Genomic DNA, 13,817 nt, shown 5'->3' with positions numbered 1-13,817 from the left:
TACCATTGATAGAGCCCAGGGTCTCTGTAAACATGCTGCACATCCAATATTACTGAATTTTTTATAAAAATGGCTACCCCCTTAGACCTAGAATCGAATGTGGTGAAAAAGTGCTGTCTATATTGGCGATCAAAGAAGCTAGGATGGTTAGAGGCGGAGAAATGTGTCTCCTTGAGGAGCAATATGTCAGCCCCCAGACCTTTATAAAATCTGAAGACCTTCCTCCTTTTTTGTGGGGAGTTAAACCCATATACATTATGCTCTTATCAGCCCAAATGAACCTATAGAGTTCCGTGTATACAGACTCGACCAGATCTGAGGTCAGGATGACCAGTAATCTAAAGCCTTTAGATTAGGTCTGTAAAATTGTAGAGCAGGGGGCCGAACATGTGGGCGCAACGAGTCAAAAAGGCCTTCTTGCGACACAGTACTTTAAGGAATAAACTGGTAAGGAATGGGAAAGTCAACAGCTGATAGAAGCTACTGTAAATGATATTTCATGGTATACAAAAAAGAAACTAGGAAAGGAGGAACCCAATATGAAAATACCACATCCCAAATATTAAGGCAAATGAAGAAAATGGGCTTTGAGGTAACCAACCTTGGGACTTTAATGGTGTTTATATCTTAAATATCAGATCATCAACAATCTTAGATAAAACAAAATTTATTTATTTAAACAATGTTAAAAATCACAGGACATGATTTGGTACACACAATTCATAAAATTCAGTGAGATATCACAAGAAATACCACTTTTCTCAACATGTTTCGCTCTTTGGAGCTTCTTCAGGAGACTTTTCATGTGGCATCATATTAAACTAGAAATTACAAAGAACACATAAAGTAAATACTTGGGTTTAGATACGGATCCATAAATCCAGTGTACATCAGTTGTTATCATTATGATACAGAAGCATATAAATGACATAATAGGTAGAAATTTAAATATTAGATAAAAGGACATACAAAAAAATAATAAATATATAGTACAATGAAAGTAGCCGTGCAGTTTCAAAATGAACCTTACCCAACTGGTAGTCTAAGATTGTTGATGATCTGATATTTAAGATATAAACACCATTAAAGTCCCGAGGTTGGTTACCTCAAAGCCCATTTTCTTCATTTGCCTTAATATTTGGGATGTGGTGTTTTCATATTTGGCTCCTCCTTTCCTAGTTTCTTTTTTGTATTTCACCTGAGGTATTACCCACCTATTACCCTTTAGGAATTGTGGATTACCACATCAACTAACCTTAACATTATCTATACTTCTCATTTATGTAACCAATTTTATATTCATCCAAACAACAATAATACTAAATAATATATTTAATAATTAATATATATATTTTTTCTCTTTCTTTTTTACATGGCTAATTATTGTGGAAATGCCTTTGAAGGACTTATGGACTAGATCAACAAGTACCAAAATGTGACAGGAGGAGGCCTAACTATGGACCATTTCTTTCTCAAACTCCAGAGAAAGCCAGAATCTACTGGAATAAATGGTATTTTTCTAAATATATAGGTGACAAAATTGCCCCATGGGACCATAGGATCCAAATTTTTCTTACTATAAACAAATTGGAACCAGAATTTAAAAACAAATGGGAGGAGAATCTTCAGCTTTGCTCAATGAAAATGATGTAACTATTATGTTGCCACTTCAGTTATGAACTGGCATCTCTGGACAAAGAGATTGAAAGGCTCTATCAGGATAATGATTCCATCACGTCCAGTGATCAGTTTTCCAGTCGTGACGTTAAAAACAAATCTTGAAACCTATGTTTCAGAGATCTTAAAAACTAAAGAAAAGAAATTTATGAGAGATAAATTATCATATGACAATGCTCAAGCTTACAACTGGGCCCCAACTAAAAATAAAAGATGCAATACTCAGATGCGTGCTTTTAAAGAAGTACACTCCGAATCTAATGACTCTGACACCTCTTCTGCTTCTTCTCTTTCTTCACAGGCACCTGATCGTACTACAAATCAAAAGAAATCGGAATCTCACAGACTCACTGATGGTAACTTTCATGCACCTCCTGGTATATCTAAATGTTTTTCAAGCACTAGCCGGGCTCCCATCAACACTAGAGCCACTAGGGCTAAAGCCAATGGCATCACTAATGCACCGAATCACCGCGAACCCCCCACGAACACTAGTTTGGCTAATTCACTCCAAACTCAATCTTCATCTCTGCAAGTAAATAATGTTAATGACATTATTACACAGTCAGATTTTCGTCCGGCTCCCATTTTTTCGCAGCCAGTGCACGACCCAAAGAAAATCACAGGTACAGAGTCGACATCACAGAAACTTCTCAAAAGTTCGAAGTGATAAATCTCTCTTCCATCTCTCTCACCTCTGAGCAAATTTTTGTTTTGGAGCTAGGCCTTTCCTTTTGTCCAACACAGAAAATTGACCAATTTGAATTAATCAAGGATCTCAATTTGTTTGCACAAAAACTAATGCTTCGCATTTCATTTGACAAATCTAAATCATCCTCAAATTCGCAACCCATTTTCTGAGCCCCCCTCCCAAACCATGAGTCTTCAAGACATCAAGGCTTTAGAAGAACTGATGTAACTATGGGACGAGGGCCATATTGACTTTGAGGAGCTCATGGAGGCTGAGTCCCTCTCTCTTGATGGGCCCGCCCCCATGGTTTACCCATCCCCTCCTCCCCTGGTCCATCCACCAAAAGAGTACAAACACAAGTCCAATACCTTTCCTGCCCTAAATAGCAATCCAAATGTTTGGGCTTTTATCCAACAGATCACTGACAAAATCAAAAAAACTAAATGGAAGGGGCTATCGGATTCCAATTTAACATCCCGACAGAAAGAGGTGCTAATTTCTCTACAATCCAATAAATCATTAATTGTAAAACCTTCAGATAAGGGAGGTAACCTTGTCGTCATGAATAGTCATCAATATGAATCCATGGTGATGCGTTTATTACAAAACCGTGACTGGTATAAAAAGATACCGGACAGTCTTGTCCAATACACGACTGCCCGCTATCAACAACTGATTGGATCTGCTGGTCCGTTGAACCCTCCAGGTCGCCCTATAGTAACAGGAAATGGCTGCTTGACTAAAAAAGGTGAGTCAAATGGTCGATGATCACCTTAGACCCTATGTTGAGGATCTAGCCTCATATCTACAAGATACTAGCGACCTTCCCAGAGCTCTTGATGCGCTAGCACTACCTTTGGAAGCGTGGTTGGTTACCTTGGACGTGGAGGCACTCTACAACTCCATTCCCCACAAATTGGGGATTGGAGTTGTGGAAGACTTCATCTCACACAATAATGAAACATCCCCGGCCTATAATCAGTTTATTCTGGACCTGTTACAGTTCATTTTGCACAACAACATCTTCTTGTTTGGACACTCCCACTACCTCCAGATACAGGGTGTAACCATGGGAACTAAGTGTGCTCCGTCCTATGCAAACCTGTATCTAGGGGGGTGGGAGCATGATCTATTTTTTAGAGAGGACATGCAAAGCTTTTTCGAACAGATACCAATCTGGAGATGATTTATTGACGATATTTTCTTTGTGTGAGAATTTGGCTCTCTTTTTTGAGAGTCTTAGATTCAACCGATATAACCTTTCCTTCACTATGGAAGCCAGCCAAGAAAGACTGATCTTCCTAGATATTCAAATTTTAATCAATGCAGATAGAACTATAGGGACTACACTATACCGCAAACTCTCAGCGGGCAATTCCCTCCTTCACGCCAATAGTTCTCATCCCACATCTTTAATAGCGAACATACCCTATGGGCAGTATTTTCGTATCAGAAGAAACTGTAGTGAAAATACACATTTTGAACAGGAGGCTAGGGAATTGTATAATCGCTTAAGATTACGTGGTTATAGCAAGAAGTGCCTAAAAAAGGCCTATGCTAGAGCCAAGAGACAGGACAGATCTGACCTGATTCATGGCCCTTCTACCCCCAGACCTAACCCAAGTTTAAGGCTGATCACTAGATACTCTAGGCAACATAAACAGATACGCAACCTCATGCAGAGAAACTGGTGCCTCCTCATGGGCGATCCCAATGTTTCAAAGCATTTGAAAAACTATCCTGAAATTACCTATAAAAGATCGTGATCGATTAGGGATCCAATTGTACACAGCCATTATTCATCAGCCCCCCCAATCACCACTGTCAACAAAGGAAGTAGACCTTGCTATAAATTTGGCTTTTGCAGATACATCCATGCATCACGTAGTGTTGCTCTTCCCAATGGCCGCATATAATTTCCTAAATTTTCTGTTACCTGTCAATCCATTGGGATTATGTATTTGATGACTTGTGATTGTAATGCCTTCTGTGTGGGAAAAAGCAAACGCCCCTTCTTTCACTGTATCAGGGACCATGTGTCCCTGGTACAAAAAAAGAAAATGGAGACACCTATAAGCAGACATATGGGTCTTTTTCACCAGTTTGATGATACTATGATGCATTTTGCGGCCCTTGAGTATGTCCCCCCAATGAAAGAGGGGGTAATTATGATCAAATCTTACTCCAACGTGAGGCAAAATGGATCTCAAATTTATGTGCTCTACAACATCCTGGCCTTAATTATGCTCTCAGTTTTAAGCCATTTCTTTAATTTAATTCTGTGTTTTTTCCTTTTTTTTTCATAATATTTACAGTTGTCAATGCCGTGGGCTGCAAATGAACCTTCTCCAATTTATATTTTTATATATTTTTGCCTTAGAGCTACACAGCTTAATTTCAACTCATTTATATTATTTTTTTCTTTACTATTTTTGTATTTATGAGAACTTGATAACTTTGCCATTATTTGATATATTTTTATATCAATATATTTTTCCTCCATGTGTTTGCACCTTCTTAGTTTGGGTTTCCCCCCCCTTTTTTAGTTTGCACAGACACAAAGGGCATATTCGGTTCTGGTGCCTAATCAATATTCCATGCCCTTTATGTGCCATTTTGCTGCCTTTGCCCCCTCAGCGATTTTCCAGCCTTCATTGCACTGGGGTTCACATTCATGGTTGGACGTATCCCCATCCATCCTTGTTTTCCCCTCTATCTCTGCCCTCAAATTCCACCCATTATCGGGCAGAGGATTTTCCACTATGGCCGCCTGCAATCACGCACCTGTTGCATCATCGCGGTTGTCGACCGCACTGAGGATGCCTGCGCAATGACAATTTTTTCACGTCCACGGCACGACGGTGATGTCAGACGCCGCCTTGCCGGAGCATATTACAAATATGGGGAATTGGTCTTCCCGTTCCCTGTCACTCTCTGCTGGCTACACAACAAGCTAGACGGGAGGTATACCTCCCTCCCCGTCAACCTTTTAATCTTGCCTTAATTGATATCAGGTATGCTCCATTTTGTGCTATGGCACTTAATGCTTTTTTTGATTTATCACTCTGGCTTTTGGTTGTCTATAAATCTTTAAGCCAGCAAAAATGTCAGTCTTTCACTCATTGTGGTTGCAGGTTCCTTTACATGATACACACTCCAGGAAACGGCTTGCCTCGGATGAATATTGTTTTTTTCCCCTTCGCAAGCCTTACATATGCCTAGCACCTTGTGAATTTTCCACTTTATACATCCCGTTTTTGAGTTGAGTTTTCCAATTATCACCTTGGATGTGATCGCTGGACAATATTGATTCTCTTGATTTATGTCTTTAGGTAACCCTTTTTGATTGTTATTTATGTCTCCATACACAGTTTTTTCTGTGAATATTATCATACTGATTATTATTTCTATTCATTTATAGGTTGGTCTTTTCCTTACCAGAAAAGACTCTTCCAACTGATCATTTTGGTATATCTCTGCAAACAATTTTTGAGGCCCATCCTTGAAGGGAAGCAACCCATGGGATATACATTTCATTGATTTCAACCCTGAGTGACACATACTTAGACTAGCAGTTGGGTAAGGTTCATTTTGAAACTGCTACTTTCATTGTACTATATATTATTTTTTTGTATGTCCTTTTATCTAATATTTAAATTTCTACCTATTATGTCATTTATATGCTTCTGTATCATAATGATAACAACTGATATACACTGGATGTATGCATCCGTATCTAAACCCAAGTATTTACTTTATGTGTTCTTTGTAATTTCTAGTTTAATATGATGCCACATGAAAAGTCTCCCGAAGAAGCTCCAAAGAGCGAAACATGTTGAGAAAAGTGGTATTTCTTGTGATATCTCCCTGAATTTTATGAATTTTGTGTACCAAATCATGTCCTGTGATTTTTTAACATTGTTTAAATAAATAAATTTTGTTTTATCTAAGATTGTTGATGATCTGATATTTAAGATATAAACACCATTAAAGTCCCAAGGTTAGTTACCTCAAAGCTCATTTTCTTCATTTGCGATATTTCATGGTAACCAAGACGAGCCTCAAATCTGTAGCTCCCGAAGCTCCTGGCGTTGTTGTCTATGGTCCCGTTGAGGGGATGGAATGGCCCAGATCTGTGACGTGCGGGGTGTAGAAGGCTTTCGAGGCAATTGCTCAGACACCAAAAGACCCAGTTTGACAAGCAACTCCTTTCCACTTTGTAGTGTGGAGACTGTATAAGTGGTATCATTGTGGGGGACCTGGAGTTTAAAGTGGAACCCCCAGTGATATTGTATACTTGCAGACTGTAGTACTGAGGTGACTTCCTTTAGATTCCTGCGCTTCTCCAACGTGGCAGAGGTCTGGGTATATCTGGACCCTGGTCCTATCCAGTTGAATGTTAGGGGTATTGCAAGAGGCTCTCAGGATATCCTCCTTAATAAGGTAGTCCTTAAGACACAGCACAATGTCCCTTGGGGGCTTGTCCACAGGAGGTTTAGGGCGCAAGGCTCTGTGAATCCTGTCACAGGCAAATGAGGCATCTGAGGCATATGGTAACAGGGACAGGAACAGTCTTTTAATAGCAGTGAGTAGGTCAGTGATCTGTTCTGGGACCCCTCTGATCCTCAAATTACATCTATTACGATTGTCCAAATCCTCTAAAGTAGATTGCAGCTGGACGACAGTGTCAGTGAGGAGGTCAGAGTATGGTAGCTGGAGCTCATTATGTTTTGTTTCCAGCAGGTCTGTCCTCCCTCCCAGCACCACTAGTTCCTGTGACAGCTTGTTGGTAGATTTGTGAAGTTCTACTTGGAACTTGTCAGCAAGTTTCTTGTACATGGCAGTGAGGCTGCCATCCAGCTCTGCCTTTGTGAGATTAACGTGGTACCCACTGTCTGTAGAGTTGCTGGCCGGAGAGGTATTCTGGCTGTGTGCTGTTGCCGGAGAGTGTGGTGGCTGGGCGCCATTTTGCGACATCCCGCTCTGCTCCCGGACCCGAAGGAGGTAGTTCGTTAGGGATTTTTGCACTGGCTTACCCCGGCAAGCTTTATGTGTCGGCATGCACCTTTGAGTCCCCTAGGGGGTGTGGGTAGTTTGTGGCAAAATTTCATGCATTGTAGCCCCAGGGGAGTGATAGAAGTCTCCGCTGCTCACGGAGCTCTCGCTACAGGCGTCCTTTTCTCATCATGCCACGCATGCGCCCCCGAGTGGCAGTATACTTAAAGCTCTACACTTGGAGAGAACCCCTGACAATAGTAAAAATAAATTAAACAACACCAAAAGAAAGCTCTATCTGCCTCAAAAAATATATATATATTTGGGTACAAGATTACATGGCCAAGTAATTGTTACTCAAAGTATCGCAGTGCTGAAAACTGAAAAATGGCCTGGACAGGAAGAGGGTTTAACATGCCTGTCTTCGAGTAGTTAAGTTATACTAGTCATGGGGTGTGGTCCTGAACAGCTTTGAGATGGCTGCTTAATCTCAGAACTCCGTCTACCCGAGGTCAGAATCCAGCTATAACAGAGGCTCCCCTCAACAGAAGATGAGCAACACACACTGCAGAGCTTCTGCTTCAAGATCCCGATTACCGAGGGGACTAGGAACACAGCTCAGCGGCACCATTCCGGAGCTATTCCACTGCCATCAGCAGAGAGATGCCATGTCGGCTCCCTCTAGGACAGTGGTTCTCAACTCCAGTCCTCAGGACCCACTAACAGGCCAGGTTTTATGTATTACCTTGGGGAGATGCAGACTAGAATACTGCAATCACTGAGCAGCAAATGATATCACCTGTGATGTATTTCAGTTATCTTGCAAATCTGGCCTGTTGGTGGGTCCCGAGGACAGGAGCTGAGAACCACTGCTCTAGGAGATCCCGCTCTCCAAGCAGAAGCCCGTGCTTGGCACAGAACGGCTCCGCTCCTCCGAATTAATGGTGAGACCCGCTCCATTAACCTACAAGATATGCAGGAGATCTCCGCTGACATTAAGAATACCCTGTCAGCGGCAATCTCAGACCTGAGACATACAGGCAATTAACCTCGGAGTGGAGGAGGTCGAACACACAGCTGCCCTCCATGATGCTTCCCTATGCTCCATGATGCTTCCCAGGTACAACAGGTCACTGAGTCACACACTATACATCTCAGAGAACTGCACTGACACTTAGAGGATTTAGACAATCGTGGCAGACGCCACAACCTGAGAGTGAGGGGACTACCTGAAAATATTGAACCCAATAGACTTACCCAGACTAATTTAGGCCTCTTCAATGACATATTGGAAAGACCCCAGGATGCCCCAATTGAGATGGAATGCTTACACAGGGCTCTCAGACCTCATGGGAGGTACACTGACCTACCTCGAGACATAGTTTGCTGCCTGGTGAATTTCCCACTGAAGGAAGAGATCCTATGAAAGGCCCATAACAGAGGGCGTTTAATATCACATGGAGCAGAAGTGAAAATAAAAATATACCAAGATCTCTCTATCATCACCCTACAGAGAAGGAAAGAGCTGAGACCCCTCCTGGATCTTCTACGAGCCAGATCCATTTCATACAGATGGAAGTTCCCCTTTTGCCTTTCGGCGTTGAACCAAGGCTGCACCGCAGCCTTTAGAGTCCCTGAGGACCTGGACCATTTTTGTAATGTTCTGGAGATTCCAAAGATCGACCTTCCCGACTGGTACAGAGACTTTCCCTTTCCATCAGCAAGAAATGCAACCTCTGTGGAAGGTGTCCATGAACCTGGACAAAGGGATCCAAGTTGCTGCAGCTCTCTGGCTCCACAATACCCTCTCCCGACAGCTCAAGGATCTCCGAGAAACAATAACCCAACTGCATCCCCAGCACATCGGCGTGCATGGATTTCTGCCTAAAGAAGACATCTAATAAAATCAGAATGTTCTTTATGGATCAAGGTTAGTGCTTCTCTGATTGAGCTACCCACCCTCTATGAGAAGCTTATTACCCCACATGCCTCTAATGGTACGCATTGCCTTAAGGCACAAACTCATACAGCCTTTCCTGTGACTCTTCTTCCAATCCCCACAAGGGTATCCAACCCAACAGCTACAGATCCCTAACTCACCTGACAAATGGGGCCAACAATTTATTACAGCCCTGAATAATCCAGAGAGACTTCACCTCTTTAAACCCTCTGCCCCCCCCCCCCCCCACTGACGGGCCTTCAAATTCCCCACAACCATGGAACTTGCAGCAAATAAAACCCCAATCTGGGAAACACTGAAAGAAGCACCAGGAACTAAGCGACACCAAGCGCCAATAACCCATTTCCCTGACAATCCACAAGTAATGGCAAGAGGACAAGGAATCAAGAATCCTTAACCTCACTACTCGATGCCCCTCCCAAATCTTGGATTACTAAAGAGAACATTGTACTGGGCCACATATTCACGCTCATGGGTAAATTACTTTTCCTCCCACCACCTTCCCTTGCTCCCCTTACCGTCCTCACCTCCCTCCACCCCGCCCCTACTCTTACCCTTATCCGTGCTACCTCCCACTTGAGTGAAATGGGACAGTACCACCTGTGGTAGTAAGTGTACCTAATACATGATTGTAAATATCTGTTTTTGATCTAACCAAATGCCTTGATCCACAGCAAACTGTACTGTTACATTTGCATTTATTTCATTGCATGTCTGAATCTATGTTCATTCTATTCATCTCTATTGTTCTCACCAGAGTTAGTGCTCAAACAGGAAGGTCTTAAGGGTGGCTGCTGTATATGTTAGGCTTTATCTTACCAGCCTCCTCATGGCTCTCTTAACGTCTTTATTCCTCAGGCTATAGATCAAGGGGTTCAGCATTGGGGTGATCACCGTGTAAAATACTGCCACCCCATTTGTCCGTGTCCTCTGCTCTGGTCTAACATACATAAACATGGCTGTCCCATAGAAAATGACCACCACTATCAGGTGTGAAACACAGGTGGAAAAGGTTTTGTACTTGCCAGAGTGAGTTCTAACAATAGTGGCAATGATTCGAAAATAGAAAAAAAGGATTAGTGAAAGTGGGATGAAGGCCAAGATGACCGTGCCCACCAGTTTTACAATATTGTTTGATGAGACGTCACTGCAAGAGAGCTGTAACAGCAGTGGTGTCTCACAGAAAAAATGGTTGATGGTGTTAGGGCCACAGAATGTTAACCGGAATACAAAATACAAATCAATGGATGATAGGATGCAACCAGTCAGCCATGCCATGCTGATCATCCACAAACAGACTGTTGTGTTCATGATCATATTGTAACGTAGAGGGTTGCAGATTGCAACATAGCGGTCATAGGCCATCAAAGCCAGAAGCAGACACTCAGTTTCCCCCATGAGCAGGTAAAAAAAGACCTGGGTGGTACAGCCAGTAAATGAAATCCTCTTCTTCGGTGCAAAAAAGTTAACCAACATTTTTGGTACAATGACTGAGGTATAGCAAATGTCCAAAAATGACAAATTAGCCAAGAAAAAATACATAGAGATGTGCAAGCGCTTGTCAGTCTTCACAGCCACTATGAGAAGAAGATTCCCAATCAGTGTGGACATATAGATTGCCAGGAAAATGGGAAACAACAAAACTTGTACCAGTGGGTCGGTCGAGAGCCCAAGAAGAATGAATTCGGTTACAGCACTTTGGTTCCCAACATGCATCCTAACTAATCCAAAATTGTGATTGAGGAATATTTTTGTTTTATACAAAATATAAAATTAAATTAGATATATGATGGAAAGACTGTGTGATAATTCACATAGAATATACAGTATTATAGAATATTCTCAGATTGTTATCCTTTTATTGGTTCAGTGCATAGATAAATTAACTTTTGAATCCTATTGCTTAGAGGAATTTGTAATATAAGTGACATTTTTACATAATTATACTGCACATATGTAAATTAATATAACTAAATAATCTGAATGACATCACTTCCCTCAAGTATGGATGCAGTGAATTTCATTGATCTTTCATGATTAAAAGTTTACAGCACATGTGTCAAACACATGGCCTGCACGCCAAATCCAGCCCCCTAGGCCATTTCACGTGGCCCTCACACCTCTCCTGCAGCTGTAGCACTCCCCTCATCTCTGCCACTTCCTTATCTCGGCCGTTGGCAGCATAGGGGCGGACAGAACTACTCCTACAGATTCTGCGCTTCTCCGTGCAGCTGCAGCATGCCCTCATCTCCACCTCACCTGGTCTCAGCATTCTGCTGACTCTGGCAGCTGATTCCAGTCCTCCTCCAGACCCTACACTTTCTGTTTCCCAACTTTGCCTCCAGCTTCTTGCCGACAGCAGCACAAGGTAGGGGGTAAGGTGCACTGTGATGTAAGGAATGGTGGGGGACTTTTGACCTCAGATGGTGGGGTGGCTCCTGACATCTGATGTAAGGTAGGGTGTTCTGGACATCTGGTCCTACAGGGCCATTTGAGGGCAACCGTAATGCTGATGTGGCCCACTATTATATTGAGTTGGACACCCCTGGTTTACAATGTATCATCAGTTTGATCTGCTTGGCAAGCCTATCCTTAGTAAACTGGTGAAGTGAGCCTTGTCGACCCCATCCATCACAAATCCAGAAACTGGGAGCTTTGTTCATTATTCCATACTTCCTTTCCTTTAAGCTACAGAGTCAACTGTGCCTCCATGAGTGCTGGTTTATAACACAGGTACAGCTTTTAATTGTAGAACTCCCTTTCTCAACTTCTTTTTACCCCAGGGGAACCCTTAAAATAATTTTCAGATCATGGGGAACCCTTGCTAAAACCACTTTATTGGGGAACAAATGCTTCTTACATGGAGGTCAGTAGGAAGGACCCAACCCTTATAGGGCGTACACACGGTCGGACTTTGTTCGGACATTCCGACAACAAAATCCTAGGATTTTTTCCGACGGATGTTGGCTCAAACTTATTTTGTGTACACACGGTCGCACAAAGTTGTCGGAATTTCCGATCGCCAACCACGCGGTCACGTACACCACGAGGAGACTAGAAAAGGCCGGTTCAGAACCAAGCGCGGCATCCTTTGGGCTCCTTTTGCTAATCTTGTGTTAGTAAAAGTTTGGTGAGAGACGATTCGTGCTTTTTCAGACTCGTGGCTTTCAGATCGTTTTCTGCCATTCAGTTTGTGCTTGTGGGTTTGTATCTGCTCTTCAGTGCGTGCAAGCAAGTTCCACATGACTTTAAGTAGTCATTGTATTCTTGTTCGTTCGTTACTGTTTTTCAGGTCGCTCTTCACAGGCCTTGCTGTTCTTTAGTGCGTTCTGTTACTTCGTTCTGGGCAGGCGACCATTTTCTAGCCATGTTTCGTATGTGTACTCCTCGTAGAGTTCGTGCTGTGTGGGGGCTTGGTGTTGGGGTCCTGACCTTGATACAAGTCCAGTCCATGAACAGGGAGGAGTTCATGGACCAAGAATTGGTTGCTTCAGTGTGACCAGTTCTCTCATATGCCTTTGCTCCGTGAGATCCGTGAGAATAATCCTGATGATTTCAGGAACTTTCTCAGGATGACGGACCCTGTGTTTCACCGTTTGTTGGCTTCGCTGACCCCCTATATCAGCAGGCAGGATACCTGCATGAGGCAAGCCATCACTCCGGAGCAGAGGTTGGTCACTACCCTGCGGTATTTGGCCACAGAGAGAAGCCTGTAGGACTTGAAGTTCTCGACAGGCATCTCCCCCCAGGCTCTGGGGATCATTATCCCAGAGACCTGTTCTGCCATCATCCAGGTCCTGCAGAAGGAGTATATGAAGGTAAGATTTTTATCCTTTTATATCACATTTTATTGTATTGAATGTTTGCTAATATATTGTATTTCTTTCCTCATTCCCTAATTACCATGATTGTAATATGCTGTGAATGTCCCCTTTGTCCTCATGCATGCTGGATTTTTATGTAATTATTATTTTAGGTCCTTCATACATATTTGCCCTTCACTAACCTCCCCAGCATGGTGTCTCCTGCCCTATATTCACCTCATGTAGTCACTTAACAATGTATTTTATCTGCTCCATAGTAGTGCTTTACCCCAAACACCCCCTAAAATGTTTGGAAATGTTATTTTTGATTTAAATTCAGGCAGAGTGCCAGAGTTTTTTTTTTGGTGGTGTCCCCCAAAAATTTTTAGTAACCCTCCCTCCCCCAACTGCTAAGTCAGCTGATCCCAATTCTCTATCCTCAATCATCTATCTGCTGACTTTGCCAAACCCATACACACTATACCCACCTCTTTACTGGTCAGATTTATGGATGAATTCCCCAAAGCATGTAGTGCAAGGGCCTGCCTGTATACTTTCCAATGGTACTGTTTAAAGTTTTTGTATCCTATTATTATCTTGATAGGTAATAGCAGAATGTCCAAATGTCCTCAAATGTGTACAATGTGTATTTATATTTTTGTATTATGACACTTCTTACCTGTCCAGTGGT

The 13,817-nt window shown here is 42.4% G+C and overlaps 1 protein-coding gene across 1 annotated transcript; it reads right to left on the bottom strand.

The window, feature by feature from the left end:
* Window positions 1-10,133: 10,133 nt before the first annotated feature.
* Window positions 10,134-11,039, bottom strand: LOC141141346 (olfactory receptor 2D3-like). The gene has a single exon (XM_073629014.1). The coding sequence runs from the start codon at window positions 11,037-11,039 to the stop codon at window positions 10,134-10,136; it is 906 nt and encodes a 301-aa protein (XP_073485115.1).
* Between the last annotated feature and the right edge of the window lie 2,778 nt (window positions 11,040-13,817).

This window comes from Aquarana catesbeiana, linkage group LG04 (assembly GCF_042186555.1).
Source record: "Aquarana catesbeiana isolate 2022-GZ linkage group LG04, ASM4218655v1, whole genome shotgun sequence".
Taxonomy (NCBI): Eukaryota; Metazoa; Chordata; class Amphibia; order Anura; family Ranidae; genus Aquarana; species Aquarana catesbeiana.
Note: the sequence above shows the minus strand (reverse complement) of the source record. Positions and strands in the feature narration are given on the sequence as shown.